Source organism: Leucoraja erinacea, chromosome 32 (genome assembly GCF_028641065.1).
Source record: "Leucoraja erinacea ecotype New England chromosome 32, Leri_hhj_1, whole genome shotgun sequence".
Lineage (NCBI taxonomy): Eukaryota > Metazoa > Chordata > Chondrichthyes > Rajiformes > Rajidae > Leucoraja > Leucoraja erinaceus.
Window position 1 is genome coordinate 26090415 of NC_073408.1, and position 20737 is coordinate 26111151.

The following is a 20737-nucleotide window of genomic DNA, read 5'->3' on the forward strand; positions in this document are numbered from 1 at the left end:
TGGTGTACGGAGGGATCTTGAAGTCCAAGTCCATAACTCCCTGAAAATGTCAACACAAGTAGAGTGGTGAAGAAGGCATGTGGTATGCTTGCTTTCATTGACCAGGATATTGTGCGTTAGAATCAGGAAGTCATGATGCAGCTTTATTGGACTTTAGTTAGGTTGCATCTTTAAAATGATGAGAGGGATAGACAGAGTTGATGTGGACAAGCTTTTCCCTTTGAGAATAGGGAGGATTCAAACAAGAGGACATGACTTCAGAATTAAGGGACAGAAGTTTAGGGGTAATATGAGGGGGAACTTCTTTACTCAGAGAGTGGTAGCGGTGTGGAATGAGCTTCCAGTGGAAGTGGTGGAGGCAGGTTCATTGGTATCATTTAAAAATAAATTGGATAGGCATATGGATGAGAAGGGAATGGAGGGTTATGGTATGAGTGCAGGCAGGTGGGACTAAGGGGGAAAAAAAATTGTTCGGCACGGACTTGTAGGGCCGAGATGGCCTGTTTCCGTGCTGTAATTGTTATATGGTTATATGGTTATATGCATTGGGAGTACTACATGCCGTTCTGGTCACTGCTTGCAGGAAGAATAAGGATCATTTTGAAAGGGTGCAGAATGGTTGCAGAAGATGTTTACCAGAATGATACCTGGATTAGAAGGTATTAGCTACAAGGATAGTTGGAAAGACCTGGGTTATTTTCTCTGGAACACTGGAAGTTTAGGGGAGTCTTGAATCTTTTTCCTTGGGTGGAAATGTCAAGGACCAGAGGGCAATGTTTAAAAAAGCTGCGGGACAAGGTTTTTACACAGAGTGTGGTGATTGCCTGGATTATTCTGCTAGGGGTGATGTTGGAGGCAGATACGTTGGTGGCATATAAGATACTTTTGGATAGGCACATGCTTATGCAGGATGTGGTGGGATATGCATAATGTGCCAGCAGATAAGAGTTGATGGCATTATGGTTGGTGCAGACATTGTGGGCTGAAGACATTCATGCTATTCTATTGCTTTTTAAATTGTCATAGAATGTTTTTGTTTACCTGAAAGGACAGGTAAGTATGAATTTGGTACCGCACCGTTTTGTCAATCTCATCTTTGGTCCGTAGAGAGATACAGCAGAGAAACATTTGGTTTAGCCATACGAGTTCACACCCACCACTTATTTTTACACTATTCCTATTTTACTAGCATTTTTTATTTTCCACCAGATTCCCACGCGCTTGTTCAAAGTACAGCACAGAAACAAGTCAGAACAGACTACGATGTCTGTTCTGACCATGTCAAGCTAAATATCTCATGCCTGCACATGATCCACAACCCTCTATTCCTTGCATATCCACGTGTATCTCTAAAAACGTAAATGGCACTACCACCAAGGACAATTCACAGAGGGCAGTTAACCTATTAACCTATACATCTTTGGGACGTGGGAGAAAACCAGAGCACCTGGAATAAAACCAGGCATTATAAGAAGAATGTGTAAAATTCACACAAACAGCACCTGACCTGGTTCTCTGATGCTGTGAGACGGCGGCTCTATTGCGCTGTGTCTCCCAGTACTTTAAATATCTGTTTAAGTCTCTGTATTGGGACTGTAATTGATTTATTGGGATGCAAATAATTAAACTACAACTCGTAAGGAAGGACCCTCTAAAGTCACTGTACTGCTAATTAGGAATGTAATGGAGGTAGAAAAAAGAATATGAAAGAGCAAAGGCTTTCACCTGGATGAAAACCAGGAGTGATTGATTGATTCATCATTTCTATAGTGATACCTACCCACTCACCACACAGTAATGATAGCGGAAGAAAATGAAAATGAAAATGGAAGCTTTTTATGATTATTATTCATTTATATTTAAATTCATCTTCCAGACATAAATAAGGAAAATGGTATGTTTGAAAGGACTTACTGATCTCTTCTGTTAAATGTCAGGTGAGCAATCTGTATCTGGCAATGGGGCATCAGTCACAACAGTTGAGAAAAGTCAACAACATTTTCTTTGAGAAAGTTATGAGAAGCAAAGGTGAGATGAATGGTCGCAGTCAATTTCGCAGGGTAGGGGAGTCTAAACTAGAGGGCACAACTTTATGATGAGAGGGAAAAGATTTGAGTCAGCTTTTTCACACAGGATGGTGAGTGTATGGAACGGGCTGCCAGAGGAAGTGATCGAAGTACAATACACTTGTTTAAATGTGATTAGCTCTGGTAGACACTTTGGCCAGAATGCATAAATTGGCCCGAAGATCTTTTCTGTACAACATAATTCTGACAATATAATGGCTCTATCTTTATACTTATAAAACTCTGATCTTGGATGTGTGTGTGTGTGTGTGTGTGTGTGTGTGTGTGTGTGTCTGAGACGAGGAAAACATTTTCATTCGGATGTTGTGAATTTGTGGAATTCTCTGCCACAGAGGGCAGGGGAGGCTAATGTACCCGGTGTTTCCAAGGGAGAGTTAGATATAGCTCTTAGGGCTAAGGGAGTTGAGGGATATGGGGAGAAAGCAGGAACCAGGTACTGATTCTGGATAATCAGCCATGATCAAATTGAATGGTGGTCCTGGCTCAATTTTCTATGTTTCTATGATTATACTCTTAACAACCAGATTATCATGAAACGGCAGTCACGGTGGCACAGCGGTAGAGTTGCTGCCTTACAGCAAAATGCAGCGCCAGAGACCCGGGTTCGATCCTGACTGCAGGTGCTGTCTGTATGGAGTTTGTACGTTCTCCCCGTGATCTGCGTAAGTTTTCTCCGAGAACTTTGGTTTCCTCCTACACTCCAAAGACGTACAGGTTTGTAGGTTAATTGGCTTAATTTTAAAAAAAAAAGTAAAACTGTCCAAGTTGGCAATATGCAGAGTACTGCCCTGCCGACTACAAAATTCAGAAGGTTCAGAAAAACATCTCTATTGGTGCAAAGCTCAATACCTTGGGAGAGAAGTTGGTATAGTTTTGTTGGTAGAAGGAGTGAAAGGGTATTGGGAGAAGAGGGGGGTAGTCGCTATCTGAATACAGTTGGAAGCATACATACTGAGCACATTTACAGAGTACCTGGAATAGACATGAAGAGCAACCTTCATAGTTACAGCCTAATAGAAATGGAACTGGAGTAACTTAAATCGCCTTTGTTTTGGTCAACGTCAACAAGTTGAGTGTAATAGCCCAGAGCCAAGCATTTTGTGCTCTCTCCTCTCACCCTTTTGATGAAACTAGTTATGAGTCTTCAAAAGATATGAGCCAATTGATTTTAAAGAGCATAAAAATGCCTATTGACATATTTTAATGAAATCTCTCAATTCTGCAAAATTTGTAACCTGGATTTAGGCAACTTTGCAAAAGCTTATTTTTGGAATGTTGGAATTACACAGAATTGTTAAGCGCAGAAGGAGGCTGTGCGGATTCATCATGCCTTTGTCACCTCTGTGAAATAACTTTTCAATTAGTCCCCCAAAGATTTTGAAATTACTGTACAATACTGTACAAATTTTCAAAATCTGTGATGAGTCTATTCATTTGTGTGACCTGTTTTAGATGTTTGAAAACTTGTCTCTATAGTTCTGGGAATATAAATACTAATTCATTTATTTTTCTTGCCAGTGGGTGAGTTTGTGAGCGACGTGCTCCTCGTTCCTGAAAAATGCCGTTTCTTCCACAAAGAACGCATGGATGAGTGTCGGAGTCACCAGTACTGGCAGACGGTTGCTAAAGCGGTAAGAACAAAATGGGGGTGGCAGGGTGACCAGAACTGCACACGGTATACCAACTGTGGCCGTAACATGACATTCCAACTCTTGTACTCTGTACTCAGCCTAATGATGGAAAGCATGCCACATGACTTCTTCACTACCCTGACGGTTCAGGGGGCAGCATGGTGGTGCAGCGGTAGAGTTGCTGGCATACAGCGCCAGAGACCCGGGTTCGATCCTGTCTACGGGTGCTGGCTGTATGGACGTTCTCCTCATGACAGCGTAGGTTTTTTCCGGTGTCCTCCTGCACTCCAAAGACATACAGGTTTGTAGGTTCACAAAATTAAAATTGAATCTGAATCTGAATCTGCATTGCTGGAGAAACTCAGCGGGTGCAGCAGCATCTATGGAGCGAAGGAAATAGGCAAAGTTTCGGGCCGAAACCCTTCTTCAGACTGATGGGGGGGGGGGGGGGTAGAAGGAAGGAAAAGGGGAGGAGGAGGAGCCCGAGGGCGGGCGGATAGGAGGGTGGGAGGAGACAGCTAGAGGGTTAAGGAAGGGGAGGAGACAGCAAAGGCTAGCAAAATTGGGAGAAGTCAATGTTAATGCCATCCGGACGCAAGGTCCCCAGGCGGAATATGAGGTGCTGTTCCTCCCAGCACCTCATATTCCGCCCAGGGACCTTGCGTCCTCCTCCCCTTTTCCTTCCTTCTCCCACCCCCCATCAGTCTGAAGAAGGGTTTTGGCCCGAAACTTCGCCTATTTCCTTCGCTCCATAGATGCTGCTGCACCCGCTGAGTTTTACCAGCAATTTTGTGTACCTTCGATCTTCCAGCATCTGCAGTTCCCTCTTGAACAGGTTTGTAGGTTAATTGGCTTTGGTTAAAAAAATAAATAGTACCTAATGTGCCTGTAGTGGTAGTGTATGGGCTGATCGTTGGTTGGTGTGGGATGAAGGACGAGTTTCTGCACTGCATCTGTAAAGTTTCAGTTTCAGTCTAAAGTAAAGACTTGTGTCACCACTTTCATGGAATTATGTACTTGCATCCCAAGGTGTCTCTGCTCTACAACGCTCCTCAGAGCAATACCATCTACTGTGAAACCCTGCCCTGGTTTGTCTTACCAAATGGGCGGCATGGTGGCACAGCGGTAGAGTTGTTGCCTTACAGCGCTTGCAGCGCCAGAGACCCAGGTTGGTTCCCGACAATGGGTGCTGTCTGTGCGTAGTTTGTACGTTCTCCCTGTGACTGCGTGGGTTTCCTCCCATACTCCAAAGATGTACAGGTTTGTAGGTTAGTTGGCTTGAGTTTGTATACTTGGTACAAGTGTAAATTGTCCCTACTGTGTGTGTACTTGTGTTAATGTGCGGTACGGACTCGGTGAAGCTTTATCAGAACATCCCTCTAAACCTTTCCCGTCCATGCACCTGTTCAAAACGGTCCCTGCCCATCCAATCTCCTTATAACTCGGGTATAGGGGGGTTTTCAATTGGGAGACGAGTGGACAAATGCTAGAAATGAAAAAGAGACAAAAGTGTGTTAGGTAAGGAGAGGAGTGAAATATAAATCCAAAGGGAGGGACAGCGGGAGTAGTAATGGGTGCGCACCAGGGTTGGGAAGGGGCGGGGGGGGGGGGTGTCAGTGAGCAGAGAGAAGGGGTGAAGAAAGGCTATTACTTAAAATTGGAGAATCCAGTGTCCGTTGTGTTGTTAGCTACCCAAGCAGAATATAATGTGCTGTTCCTCTAGTTTGCGTGTGGTCTCAATGACAATGGACAATGGAGGAGGTGTGCACCTATTTGCCCCGCCCCCCACCTCTTTCCAGCTTTCTCCCCCCACCCCACTACTATCAGTCCGAATATTGATCCCGACTCAAAATGTAATGTATCCATACTTGCCCAGGTGCCGCCTGACCCATTGATTTACTCCAGTAGTTTCAGTTTTGCTCAAGATTCCAACATCTGTAGTTCCTTGTATCTTCAGAGTCTTGTCAATCTCCATGATAAATACAGAAGAAATATTCATTGAGTTTCAAATATTCATTCAAGAGGAGGAGGTGTTGCATTGCTTATCAGGGAATATATTACAGCAGTGCTTTGGCAGGATAGATTAGAGGGCTCGTCTAGGGAGGCTATTTGGGTGGAACTGAGAAATGGGAAAGGGGTAGAAACACTTATAGGGGTGTATTATAGACCGCCAAATGGGGAGCGAGAATTGGAAGAGCAAATATGTAAGGAGATTGCAGATATTAGTAGTAAGCACAAGGTAGTGATTGTGGGAGATTTCAATTTTCCACACATAGACTGGGAAACACATTCTGTAAATGGGCTGGATGGGTTGGAGTTTGTAAAATGTGTGCAGGATAGTTTTTTGCAGCAATACATAGAAGTACTTACTAGAGAAGGGGCAGTGCTGGACCGCCTGTTAGGAAATGAGACGGGTCAGGTGGCAGAGGTATGCATTGGGGAACAGTTCGGGACCAGTGATCACAATACCATTAGTTTCAATATAATTATGGAGAGGGTCAGAACTGGACCTAGGGTTGAGATTTTTGATTGGAGAAAGGCTAACTTTGATGAGATGCGAAAGGATTTAAAAGGAGTAAATTGGGACAGTTTGTTTTATGGGAAAGATGTGGAAGAGAAATGGAGGACATTTAAAGGTGAAATTTTAAGAGTACAGAATCTTTATGTCCCTGTTCGGTTGAAAGGAAATAGTAAAAATTGGAAAGAGCCATGGTTTTCAAGGGAAATTGGACACTTGGTTCAGAAAAAGAGAGAGATCTACAATAATTATAGGCAGCATGGAGTAAAGGAGGTGCTTGAGGAGTATAAAGAATGTAAAAAGAATCTCAAGAAAGAAATTAGAAAAGCTAAAAGAAGATATGAGGTTGCTTTGGCAAGTAAGGTGAAAGTAAATCCTAAGGGTTTCTACAGCTATATTAATAGCAAAAGGATAACGAGGGATAAAGTTGGTCCATTAGAGAGTCAGAGTGGACAGCTATCTGCAGAGCCAAATGAGATGGGGGAGATATTGAACAATTTCTTTTCTTCGGTATTCACCAAGGAGAAGGATATTGAATTATGTGAGGTAAGGGAAACAAGTAGAGCAGCTATGGAAACTATGAGGATCAAAGAAGAGGAAGTACTGACACTTTTGAGAAATATAAAAGTGGATAAGTCTCCAGGTCCGGACAGGATATTCCCTAGGACATTGAGGAAAGTTAGTGTAGAAATAGCAGGGGCTATGACAGAAATATTTCAAATGTCATTAGAAACGGGAATAGTGCCGGAGGATTGGCGTACTGCGCATGTTGTTCCATTGTTTAAAAAGGGGTCTAAGAGTAAACCTAGCAATTATAGACCTGTTAGTTTGACGTCAGTGGTGGGCAAATTAATGGAAAGGATACTTAGAGATAATATATATAAGCATCTGGATAAACAGGGTCTGATTAGGAACAGTCAACATGGATTTGTGCCTGGAAGGTCATGTTTGACTAATCTTCTTGAATTTTTTGAAGAGGTTACTCGGGAAATTGATGAGGGTAAAGCAGTGGATGTTGTATACATGGACTTCAGTAAGGCCTTTGACAAGGTTCCTCACGGAAGGTTGGTTAATAAGGTTCAATGGTTGGGGATTAATGGAGGAGTAGCAAGATGGATTCAACAGTGGCTGAATGGGAGATGCCAGAGAGTAATGGTGGATGGTTGTTTGTCAGGTTGGAGGCCAGTGACTAGTGGGGTGCCACAGGGATCTGTGTTGGGTCCACTGTTGTTTGTCATGTACATCAATGATCTGGATGATGGTGTGGTAAATTGGATTAGTAAGGATGCAGATGATACTAAGATAGGTGGGGTTGTGGATAATGAAGTAGATTTTCAAAGTCTACAGAGAGATTTATGCCAGTTGGAAGAGTGGGCTGAAAGATGGCAGATGGAGTTTAATGCTGATAAGTGTGAGGTGCTACATCTTGGCAGGACAAATCAAAATAGGACGTACATAGTAAATGGTAGGGAATTGAAGAATGCAGGTGAACAGAGGGATCTGGGAATAACTGTGCACAGTTCCCTGAAAGTGGAATCTCATGTAGATAGGGTGGTAAATAAAGCTTTTGGTGTGCTGGCCTTTATAAATCAGAGCATTGAGTATAGAAGTTGGGATGTAATGTTAAAATTGTACACGGCATTGGTGAGGCCAATTTTGGAGTATGGTGTACAATTTTGGTCGCCTAATTATAGGAAGGATGTCAACAAAATAGAGAGAGTACAGAGGAGATTTACTAGAATGTTGCCTGGGTTTCAGCAACTAAGTTACAGAGAAAGGTTGAACAAGTTAGGGCTTTATTCTTTGGAGCGCAGAAGGTTAAGGGGGGGACTTGATAGAGGTCTTTAAAATGATGAGAGGGATAGACAGAGCTGACGTGGATAAGCTTTTCCCACTGAGAGTAGGGAAGATTCAAACAAGGGGACATGACATGAGAATTAAGGGACAGAAGTTTAGGGGTAACATGAGGGGGAACTTCTTTACTCAGAGAATGGTGGCTGTGTGGAATGAGCTTCCAGTGAAGGTGGTGGAGGCATGTTCATTTTTATCATTTAAAAATAAATTGGATAGTTATATGGACGGGAAAGGTATGGAGGGTTATGGCCTGAACACAGCTGTATGGGACTAGGGGGAGAATACGTGGTTCGGCACGGACTAGAAGGGTCGAGATGGCCTGTTTCCGTGCTGTAATTGTTATATGGTTATATAGTTTGCCCATCTCCTGCAGCTGCATACATGGATGGCCACTTTGACTTCTGAAGGGCCCCATTTTCTCTCGTTACCCTATTTTCTACAATATATACAATTCTCTTAGGATGCTCCTTAACCTTCTTTCCCAGAACAATCTCATGCTCTCTTTTTGCCCTCCTGATTTCCTTCTTAAGTATGCACTTCAGTCCACTATACTGATCCAGGGGGTTTGGTCCCAATTATCTGACCCAAGCCACCTCCCTTTTTCTTCAATATCTCTTGTCATCCAGGCTTCCTTATCCTATTTGCCTTACCCCTCACTCTAGTCACAGAGTCATGCATCATGGGTACAGGCCCTTGTACACCAATGTCAACCAAGAATCCCCATCTAAACTAGTCCAATTTGCCTATGTTGGGACCATATTCGTCTAAACCTTTGTTTTAATTGGAGTTATAGTTTCTGCCTCAACCACTAACTCTGGTAAGTACCTGCATCAACAATCTCTGCACTCCATAATTGGAATTACAGTTAAAGCTCATTATAGTGGGCCCTAGGGGGAAGGGGGAATGATGTCCGTTATTGCAGAATGTCCGCATTAACCGAGTAAGGGTGTCCCCCATTGATGTTACAGCCCGGGCATCCGGTCAGAATCCAGGAGCCCTGTAACTGAGAGCCCAGTGGGACCTCCCTCACTATACAAAGCTCAGCAGCCCAAGAAGGTCAAAGTTGACCTTGCCCCAATTCAAAACTTTATAACTTGTTGGCCTGCATATATATATATATATATTAGTATGATAATATATGGTTTAAATAGACCGCAGCTCGGAATTACGCTCCCCATTGTGTAATATGGGCATTAGACATTAGATGGCGCTTACTTTTTCGATCTCATTTTCTAATTAGTGTAAATAATTAATGTGCAACTTTTGGCACTGACGAGTTATGACTTCCATCTCTATTATATTTTATCTAAATCTGTGCAAAATTTCATGTAGTTCCGAGACATGGGTCAAGAAAGTTAAATTCTAGACACGTTTTCGATGCTCGGCCCACAGCTTAACAGTGCCAGAGGCACAGGTTCAATCCTGACTTCAGGTAGACTGCTTAGGTTTTCTCCAGGTGCTCCAGTTTCCTCCACATCCCAAATGCACACAGGTTGGCAGTTTAATAGGCTATATTGGCCCCATAGGGGAGTGTTAGAATCTGGGGGGAAGTTAATGAGAATATTAGGGTGAATAAACATTGGGATTAAAGCCAGATTGATGCAAGATGGGTGGTTGTTGGTTGGTGCAGCTGGAAATAGCTATCAAAACATGGCGAGGGACACAATTTAGGGGCGATTTCTTGGTGGCCGCACGAGCACACACATACATGCGAGGCTTCGGCCTTGGGCCCTGTGGACGGTAACATCGGGAGTTGACCTGCTTGGTGACCGACTCCGACCTCCAACAACAGCAGCTTCGGCCGCCCCGAATCGTGGAGCTTGAATCCCCACCCCCGGTGGGGGCTTCAACATCGGGAGCCTCGATCTCCTCGGCGCAGCAATTTGATTTTAAGCCGCGCCATGCGATGAAAGGCCCTGCGAACAGGCCGATTCGGCCCTTAGAAAGCGTCTGATAGCCGCTTGAATCTTTCAAAAGCTACAATGTGGTAAATAACACAAACAAACTGAAGCAAATAAAGGCAAACAGAAGAACCAACCTTGGAGGAGGGAGAGAGAGATGGGAAAAAAATACTAAATAAGATGAGTGACCGTGAATGAGGGACTTACCTGCAAGGCAGCCAGGAAACCCTTTCGACCAGAGCCCTTAATGACCTGACCTAACATATAACATATAACAATTACAGCACGGAAACAGGCCATCTCGACCCTTCTAGTCCGTGCCGAACACATAATCTCCCCTAGTCCCATATACCTGCGCTCAAACCATAACCCTCCATTCCCTTCCCATCCATATAACTATCCAATTTATTTTTAAATGATAAAAACGAACCTTCAGTCCCTTAATTCTCATGTCATGTCCCCTTGTTTGAATCTTCCCTACTCTCAGAGGGAAAAGCTTTTCTACGTCAACTCTGTCTATCCCTCTCATCATTTTAAAAACCTCTATCAAGTCCCCCCTTAACCTTCTGCGCTCCAAAGAATAAAGCCCTAACTTGTTCAACCTTTCTCTGTAACTTAGTTGCTGAAACCCAGGCAACATTCTAGTAAATCTCCTCTGTACTCTCTCTATTTTGTTGACATCCTTCCTATAATTAGGTGACCAAAATTGTACACCATACTCCAGAATTGGCCTCACCAATGCCTTATACAATTTTAACATTACATCCCAACTTCTATACTCAATGCTCTGATTTATAAAGGCCAGCACACCAAAAGCTTTCTTTACCACCCTATCTACATGAGATTCCACTTTCAGGGAACTGTGCACAGTTATTCCCAGATCCCTCTGTTCGCCTACATTCTTCAATTCCCTATCATTTACCATGTGCATCCTATTTTGATTTGTCCTGCCAAGATGTAGCACCTCACACTTATCAGCATTAAACTCCATCTGCCATCTTTCAGCCCACTCTTCCAACTGGCATAAATCTCTCTGTAGACATTGAAACTCTACTTCATTACCCGCAACCCCACGTATCTTAGTATCATCTGCATACTTACTAATCCAATTTACCACACCATCATCCAGATCATTGATGTACATGACAAACAACAGTGGACCCAACACAGATCCCTGTGGCTCGTCACTGGCCTCCAACCTGACAAACAACCATCCACCATTACTCTCTGGCATCTCCCATTCAGCCACTGTTGAATCCATCTTGCTACTCCACCATTAATACCCAACCATTGAACCTTCTTAACCAACCTTCCATGAGGAACCTTGTCAAAGGCCTTACTGAAGTCCATATACACAACATCCACTGCGTTACCCTCATCAATTTCCCGAGTAACATCTTCAAAAAATTCAAGAAGATTAGTTAAACAAGACCTTCCAGGCACAAATCCATGTTGACTGTTCCTAATCAGACCCTGTTTATCCAGATGCTTACATATATTATCTCTAAGTATCCTTTCCATTAATTTGCCCACCACTGACGTCAAACTAACAGGTCTATAATTGCTAGGTTTACTCTTAGACCCCTTTTTAAACAATACTATACAACAATACAATACAATACAACGGTTTATTTGTCACATTGCACAAAAAGTGCAAGTGAAATGATATGTCAATGGAACAACATGCGCAGTACGCCAATCCTCCGACCTGTTTAAATCCGATACCCATTACCTTCAGTGATACTTGAAGGTTAAAACACAATTGGTGACACATCGTGTTAATACGATGTTAATGCAGACATTTAACAAGCGCTTAACAGTGACACCCCCATTGTCTCGCGGAATGCGGAGATTTTACAAGATTTCTTTTCACCGAATTTCAAAATACGGATTACAAAACATTGCCCTCCACCTCTCAAAACATGGGAGGGACGTGTGTCCTCCATTCCACCCCCTCCCCCCGGGATTTCCACCCATGGGCTAAAGGGTTTCTCTATGAACTCTGTGTGATGGAGTTGTCAGATGAGGTGTGAGATGCTCAATTGCAGCAGAATCAGACATGTTTCGTATGGTGTTTATATATTCTAGGGCTAGAATTTCATTGTGATGGTATTTGTAGATTTGGGTTCAGCACCATTTTAGGTGGCCGTGTCTAATTAAAAATTGGTTATCTTTTCATTGGGTGTTTTGGCTCTTAATTAAAATGTTGATGGCTTACCTGAATTATCACCAGCCAGTTGATTATTAATGCAACAGTATTTAGTTGAACACATACGATTTACACATTCCAGTTGTTCGTGATCTCAGTTGTCGATGCCCTTGTGTTGTAGGCATGTGTTGCTGAGACGATGATTCTGCACACCTATGGGATGTTGCTTCCATGTGGCATCGACAAGTTCCATGGCACCGAGTATGTTTGCTGCCCCCAGAACAAAATCGATGATGTGAGTTCTGAAGAGTCTGATCTTGAAAATGTCGATGAGATGGAGGAGGAAGAGATTGTTGAATCAAGGTACGTCTTTGTTGAAGAAAGCAGTTGAATTTATCAAACACTACGCACTGCAGTTCATGTGGGTAAAGTAATGGACTCCTACAAACGTTAGTGGTGGCGCCTAACGGCAGCGGCTCGACTACAGTCGTCTGTCTTTTTTTATTTTTGTCTTGTTAAATGTATGTCTTGAGTTAGTTTTCATTATTTTTTTTAGCTGTGTATATGTGGGGGGCTGTGGGGGAAACCGTTTAAATCTCTTCCCTGTGCGGGGACCCAACTATTTCCTGTTGGGTCTTGGATGTCGTTGGGCCTAACATCGTGGAACCTGCGGCGACCTCCGGCCGGGACTAACCTGAGGGCTCCAGTTGCAGAGCCTGCGGAACTGACATTGCAGAGCTGGCCAACTTCGGAGCGGGAAGAGCTGTGGTGGCGTGCGGCTGCGACCCGACTTTTAGAGTTCGGAGGCACCGGCCGCAGACCTGGTGGACGGGAACATCGGGAGCTCCAAGTCCCTGGTGGGAGACCGCTTTTACGAGCTCCGCAACGGCGACTTCTCCCGCTGGAATCACGGGTTTAAGGACATGGAGCCGGGCCTAACATCACCCAGCGTGGCTTAAACGGCCTCAGGACTTACCATCGCCCGCCGGGGGCTTTAACATCAGAGCCCCAGTTCGCCTCGACACTGCAGTTGGACTGCTGGACCACGGGAGAAGGAACAAAGGGAAGAGATAAAGACTTTGCCTTCCATCACAGTGAGGAGATGTTGGAGACTCACTGTGATGGATGTTTATGTAAACTGTATTAAGTGTGGGTCTTGGATTGTTTTGTAATGTAAAAAACTGTAGAAATGATATTTTGTTCAAACCTAGGTTTGAATGACAATCTATTCTATTCTATAACGTTATGTTAGCCATATTTAAACTTATGGTACTATTTATTAATGTATCAGTGAATCCAACATTTATTGCCTTGGATTACCACATGGGCATGTTCCGGTAATGCTATTGGATCAGATGTTCCAGAATTTCCACTTTGCAATGAATGAATGGCAGTATATTTCCAAGTCATGATCTATTCTACATTTTCTTTGATCTCCATCCCCTTTGTCTCGTTTTCACACCTTACATTTCCTTATCTCTGTATCTCCCTCACCCTGATTCAGTCTGAAGAAGGGTCTCGACTTGAAACGTCACCCATTCCTTCTATCCAGGGATGCTACCTGTTCCGCTGAGTTACTCCAGCATTTTGTGTCTATCAGCAGATTAGTTTATTGTCATGTGTACCAAGGTACTGCATGCTATCCAGTCAGCGGAAAGACTATACATGAAGTGGTAAGGTAGTCGATAACTAGTCCTTTGACTTGCTGACATTGAGGGAGAGGTTGGTGTCCTGACACCATGTTACTAAATTCTATCTCCTTGCTGTACTCTGTCTCATCGTTGTTTGAGATCCAGCAGACTGAGGGTTGCTTGGAACTTCTGTAAATCTTCTTTGCCACTTATTTGCAAGTGTCTAGGTGATGTCTTGCTCTAGTAATTAGCATTCAATCATGAGCTGCATTCAGACACGATATTGAATTTTGTCCATTCATCTGTGAAAACGTTTTCTCCTTATGATGGAAGGAAACTCATTGATGAAGCATTTGAAGATGGTGGTGAGGCTAATAGGGAACTTGCCGTGAGAAATTCCTGCAGTGATGGCCTATTGTTGTGGTGGTTGACCTCCAACATCATGAAGGTCTTCATTTGGGTGAGGCAGAGTTCCACAAGATTGGGTTTTACCAAAGCTCCTTGATGCAACATTCAGTCAAATACTGCTTTGATGTTGAGCATTCATTCTCCTCTCCTCATTCTCCTCAAAATTCTTTGGTCCATTCTCAGCCTTGCTGTATCAAGATCAAGTGAAATCCAAATAGGGCAGTGGTTATGGTCAGTGAGACTTTCCATCGCATTTGCTGATTACTGATTACTAGATCAATATAAATTGATTGGATAGATTCTGGTGTTGGAACTGTACTAGAAGAGCTTGAATGGAGGGTTCATCAGAAGTCTTCAGTTGCACAGCAGGGATCCCATCTGGTCACTTAGCCTACAATGTACTCAGCACTCTCTGCTACATACAGTGTGGAAACTTGCCCATACCGACTAACGTCCCATCTACACATCCCACCTGCCTGCATTTGGCGCATATCCCTCTAAACCTATCCTATCCATGTACCTGTCTAATTATTTATTAAATGTTGCAATAATCCTTGCCTCAACTACCTCCTCTGGCAGCTCATTCCATACATCCACCACCGTCTGTGAAAAAGTTACTCCTCAGATTCCTATTATATCTTTTCCCCTTCACCGTAAACCTATGTTCTTTCACCATACACAAAATTGCAATTCCACATTATAAAGATGGCCATTAATCCCACGGAACCTTGCAGTGCTCTGTTATTATATCATTCCTCTTCCAGGCTTTTTGAAAATGAAAATCTGCTGTATGAGCTGGACTCCGGATGTCCACCACTAGGAGCATAATCACGGTTTGCTCAGCGTTAAACACCTCCAGAATCCTTGATGATTATGTCAAGCAACCTTTTGTCTGTCCCATATATGATTCCTTGTGACTTATCATAGATTTCAGTGAATCTAATGCCAATATCCTGTCGCTTAATGCCTTCTAAATCTCGGTGGCACATCAGTCAATGGTTCACTTGAGCAATCCTACATTCTGGTGATATTTTAAGCAGAGCACGGAGCTCACAAAACTTGACTCCCATTTCTCAGTGGCTGTGTTGTTGATTGCTTTCGTGACCTGCCGCCTGAATAGTTTTGAGAAACACATTCTACTCGACCTGCACCCCACCGCAAGTTCACTGAGACTCTCAATTGGAGCATCAGAGTGTTAGCATATAATTGGTAACTAATCACCTTTTTCTGTCATGAGTTCTGATATAAAATTACCTTTGTAGTATATAAGGAGTGCAAAGGAATCTACTCTGTGAAAGCCTTCAGTGGGTCAAATGATGCATGGTGTTTGCTAGTATTGGCCATCTAAAATCTTGCGATGCTGACAAAACTGCCTCTTACAGTCTTGTAGTGGCAGCTGTCATTGCCTTCAGTTGAGCTCCATAAACAGTCCCTGTTCTCCTGTTTTATTTTCATTGCTGTTCACCAGCAGGAAGCACTGGCGGCGGCTGCGTGTCTCAGCTCACAACAAACAATGTGTTGTGTAGCTGGCAGTAAATTAACTCAGAAATTGAAGTCCACTGAATGAGCACTGAAATGAATGACATGGCAACAGCTTTTATGGGAAACTGGGGTAATCGTGCAGTTTGGAAGATAGTTGCAATGTATTACGTGCATCAGAGCAATTTTACTAACAGAGTAATTTGCCAATCGGGGTTGAAGGATGGTGGAATTACCCAACCAACCCTAAATTTATGTCGATGACTCAACTTCTCTAAACTGGTAATTGGCTAATTAAAATCCAGTGGGATGTATTCGCATCACTGAGTAACTGGAAAATGTACAACATGGGAAGTGCGTGTGGTTGTAAACAGAATTAATTTCCCAATGCTTGCAATGTTTTTCCAATGTGTTTTCTGTACTAATTGTTCAGCAGAGAGGAGTCAACTGAAGTGGAAAACCCTCCTGTTGTGGAGGAGAAGGACAATGATGAGCTGGATTATTACTACGATGAAGAAGATGAATATACCGATGACTGGGAGGAGGCAACCAGTGAGGAGAGCTTGTACAAAGAGAGCATAGTCAATGATGTGAAAGGTAGTAGATTCATCTTTCTTTTATGATGAGGGAACAATTCTTAACTTTGCATTATGGTGAGGCTTAGGTCAAACTGAGCTTTCTCATATATAGATTGTCCCTTTTATGAAACAAAATATCGTCTATAGGAATTAAACAATCTTATCAACTTTTCAGGGAATGCACAACAGTGCCTGCTGCTTTTCCTTTAATTCCTGGATAGAATATATCTCCTGAAGTGTATTTTGGGAATGTTAGTCAGAGTGAAAATTATTTAAACTTTATTATGTGGACTCAGGAAAAGTTTGCATTGGCAGATAATATGAATCCAGTTGAATTCATTGTGCTGCGCAGATGTTTAAAATAAATCAACAACATGAATGATGTTTGCACCTTCACTGTCTGCTTGGGGAGTGCTGCTGAGGCCAGCAGTCTCCTCCCTTGCCCCTAATGCATTTTCAAACCATTGGCTTAAATCCTGCAATGACAGCTGATTCCTCTACCTTGTAAATTAAATTTCACCAATCTGCTCCTATATTTTTCAAATACAATAAATTTGAATGCAATTCATTTATTTAAGATCTTGCCCACATCCTCTGTCTGAGCTTGGGTCCCAAACGGAGGCACCATTTTATCTGGTTGTCTTCTTGCAAAATTAAAATGTCAGTTATATTTCAGACCCTTATTTAACCTTCTATTTTTTTTTTATTTATTTATTTTTTTTAAAGTTCCATCCCCACGCACATTCTATACTCTTGAAGGGTTTCTCTGTTTTCTCCTCCCTCCATTTATCCAGCAGCCCTTACAGGTGAGATAGAGATGCACGGAAATCTCTTCCAACCTCATCCACTGCATTTGCTGCTCCCAATGTGGCCTCGTTTACAGAGGCGAGACCAAGTGCAGACTAGGAAACCGTTTTGCCGAACACTTGCGCTCTGTCAGCCCAGGCTTACTGTATGTCCCCGTTGGCAACCATTTTTATTCCCCTTCTCATTCCCATATTGACCTTTCTGTAATGGACCTGTTCCATTGCCAGAGTGAGGCCTCTTGTTCACTGGAGGAACAACACCTCATGTTCTGCATGGGTAGCTCACAACCCAACGGTATGAACTTTGAATTCTCAAAATTTTTCTTCTCCCCCCCCCCCCCCCCCCCCCCCCCCGCTTCTCATTTTCCCTGTACCCTACCCAGATGTGCACATCTTTCTTCCACTATCCTTCTTTACCCTTCCACCTTATCCCTTTCTCTGGATTCACCATATCTTCTCCAGCCTATTATCTTTTCAATTCAGGCCTTTGTCCACTTGAATAAGCACCCCCACCCCTTCACATGTATCCACCTATCACTTGACAGGCATTGCACCTCTTCTACTACAGTTAGTCTGAAGAAGGGTCCTAACCGGCAATGACACCTATCCGTGTCTTCCAAAATGCTGCTTGCTCGGCTGAGTTACTACAGCACTTTGTATTTCTTTATAAACCAGCATCAGCAGTTCCTTGTGATTCTTAAATCAAATGTGCAATGCCACCTTCTCATTTAACTTCTCTCCGCCCCTCCCGCTCTTCTCGTCTGAAGATTCTATATCCTGGAAGATTTAGTTGCCAGTTCTGGCCTTATTTTCAACCATGTCTATATGACAGCTGTAATATCATATTCCCATGTATTGATTAACCCTAGACATCCTAATATACTGTAATACAATAGCCTCCCGTTATCCCATGTGTTTTGTCATCATCCATGTCTGATTTTCTTACTGGACTGACATAATTTCCCTTTGAGATTTGTCTATCCTTCCCCATTTCTAATTGTATCCTACTTTCCATAATATTTCCAAATGAACCCTGAAATAGAATGATTCTGCTATATTTTACATATAATAGACTGTAAACAGTGTAATATTCTGTTCTCAGCACAACCTTTCCTGTCATTTCTGATTATTTATCAATCTCTTGAGTTGTGTCCGGTTCACTATGTCAATTTTTTTCCAAAAAACATCCACAAACAGGATGGCCCTGGCATGTCCATTGTTTCTGTCTGCTTCTGCCCCACCAAACTTATTTCTAAATACCTTGATTCGATCTTGTAGTTTCTGACCTACATCTGAGCCAGCTCGCACATTCTTCAACCTTTAATACCTTTCAATTCCTATACTCCGAGTACTGCATCTTTACCATGGACTTCCAGTCCCTTTACACCTCTATTCCCGACCAGGAAGTCCTCAGGGGCCCTCCAGTTCTTCCTTGAACAGAGAACCAATCAGTTCCATCATATTCATTTTTTCAATATTGTTTCTGCCACCCTCACCCTCCCCTTCCTGGAGATGTAACACCTGTCCCTATACTTCATCCCTCACATTAATTGAGGGACACCAGCAGCCCTTCCAGGTGAGACAAGAGGTTTGCGTGCACGTCTTCAAACCTACTGCATTCTGTGTTTCCAACGTTGCCTCCTCTACAGTGGCAAGACCATGCATAAACTAGGCGACCGTTTCACTGAACACGCGCTCGATTCGTCAAGGTCTACGGGATATCTTGGCCGCTAACCACTTTACCTCCCCATCCCATTCCCATACCAATCTTTCTGTTGCTGGCCTCCTCTATTGTCATAGTGAGACCAATATTCCAATTGGGTAGCCTACAACCCAACCGTTTGAATGTTGAATTCTCCAATTTCACGCAAAACCCCCGTTTTAATTTCCCCCCCTTTTCCTGGTGCGCTTACCACCTGTTTCTTTCCCCTCTTTATGCTGCTAATCTCCCACCCCTCCTTACTCAAAGTCTACCATTGCCTCTTATTTCCCTACCTTCCTGTGCCCTTCACCTATATCCCTCCCTCTAGCTCTTTCATTTTGCTCTTCTTTCTTTCTCTGACAACCCTTTGTCTCCTTTTCACTTCTAGCCTTTGGTAATTTTTGAAGTTAGCGACAATCACCCTCCCTCCACAATGCCCCTCCCCATGCCACCTCAGAAGTATCCCCGTATAACTTGCCAGGTTTTGCCCCACCCCCACCTCTTTTCCTGCTTTCTCCACCCAACTCCATCAGTCTGAAGAAGGGTCTCAACCTGAAATGTCACCTGCCCATTCCCTCCACAGATGGTGCTTGACCCGCTGAGTTTCTCTCGTACTTTTTTACTCAAGAATCCAGCATCTGTATTCTCTTATGTCTTCATTTTTTTCTGAGGTACTTCCAAAAACATAGAATTTGAAATGAAGGTGGCACACAAGTAGATAGGGCAGTAAAGAAGGCATATGGCATGCTTGCCTGCATTGCTAAAGGCTTTGAGTATAAGAGTCAGGAAGTCATGATGCAGCTCTATAGGACCTTGGTTAGACCGGATTTAGATTATTGCATCCAGTTCTGGTCCTCCAATTACAGGAAAGATGTGGAAGCTTTGGAGAAGGTGCAGAGGTTTACCAGAATGCTGCCCGGTTTGGAGAGTTTCAGCTACAGGTTGAGCGGAGGTTGAGGGGAGACTTGATCGAAGTATGGAATATTAGGAGAGGCATATAAAGGGTTGACAGTCAGAACCTTTGTCCCAAGATAGAAATGTCCAACATTAGAGGGCATATCTTTAAGGTGAAAGGGGGAAAGTAGAGGGGAATTGTGGACTTTTTTTATACAGAGGGTGGTGGGGGCCTGGAACACATTGCCTGAGGTGGTGGGCCATGTTGTTTCCATGTGTTGATACGTGGAAATTTGTACGTAATATATTATTTATAACTGTCAGTGCAAAAGAAACCAAGGGAATTGTGTTTAACAGTGCAGAAGTAATTTGTGTTTGTTGTGAAATCCAAGGCCTCCTGCATGCAACCCGAGCGAACAGAAGGTCCTGAGGTTGACTCATCTTTTGTCTTGCAGTTCCCTCCACTCCTCACCCAACAGATGATGTAGATGTTTATTTTGAGACACCTGCAGATGCAAATGAGCACACGCGTTTTGCAAAGGCAAAGCAGCAATTGGAGGTTCGACATCGTGATCGCATGGATAAGGTAACGATACATGTACGACTGCTTGCCTTAGGAGCTCAGAGTTTAGTGTTTAATTTAGTTTAGAGATACAATGTGGAAACAGGCCCTTTGGCCCAACGAGTCTGCACCGACCAGCAATCACCCTGTCCACTAACACTATCCAACATGCTAAGGACAATTTACAATTTTACCAAAGCCAATTAACCTACAAACCTGTGAATCGTTGTAGTGTGGGAGGAAACAGGAGCACCCAGAGAAAACTCACGCAACCATGGGGAGAATGTACAAACTCTGAACAGACAGCACCCGTAGTCAGGATCGAACCTGGGTCGATTGCCAGCAACTACCACTGCCGCAGAGACTGAAAGGAAATTTGCTCATTAGACTAACTGGAACCGTCCAAATTATCCTTTCTCATTGTTTCAACCAAATATCACGGTATGACCAGCTGACTTCATTTCAGTTAATTTCCATAAGCAATAGCCTCAGTAGCTGGGAGTTATCAACATACAAATTGCACTTTTACCTAAGAAT

At 43.2% G+C, this 20737-nt stretch overlaps 1 protein-coding gene across 1 annotated transcript in view; it reads left to right on the forward strand.

Moving 5' to 3' along the window:
* The window catches only part of aplp2 (amyloid beta (A4) precursor-like protein 2), a 132838-nt gene that overhangs the window by 73556 nt on the left and 38545 nt on the right, over nucleotides 1-20737 (forward strand). Inside the window, 4 exon segments of the mRNA XM_055660939.1 lie at nucleotides 3606-3718; nucleotides 12322-12503; nucleotides 16092-16255; nucleotides 20094-20224. Of these exon segments, the coding sequence (XP_055516914.1) occupies nucleotides 3606-3718; nucleotides 12322-12503; nucleotides 16092-16255; nucleotides 20094-20224 (590 nt within the window).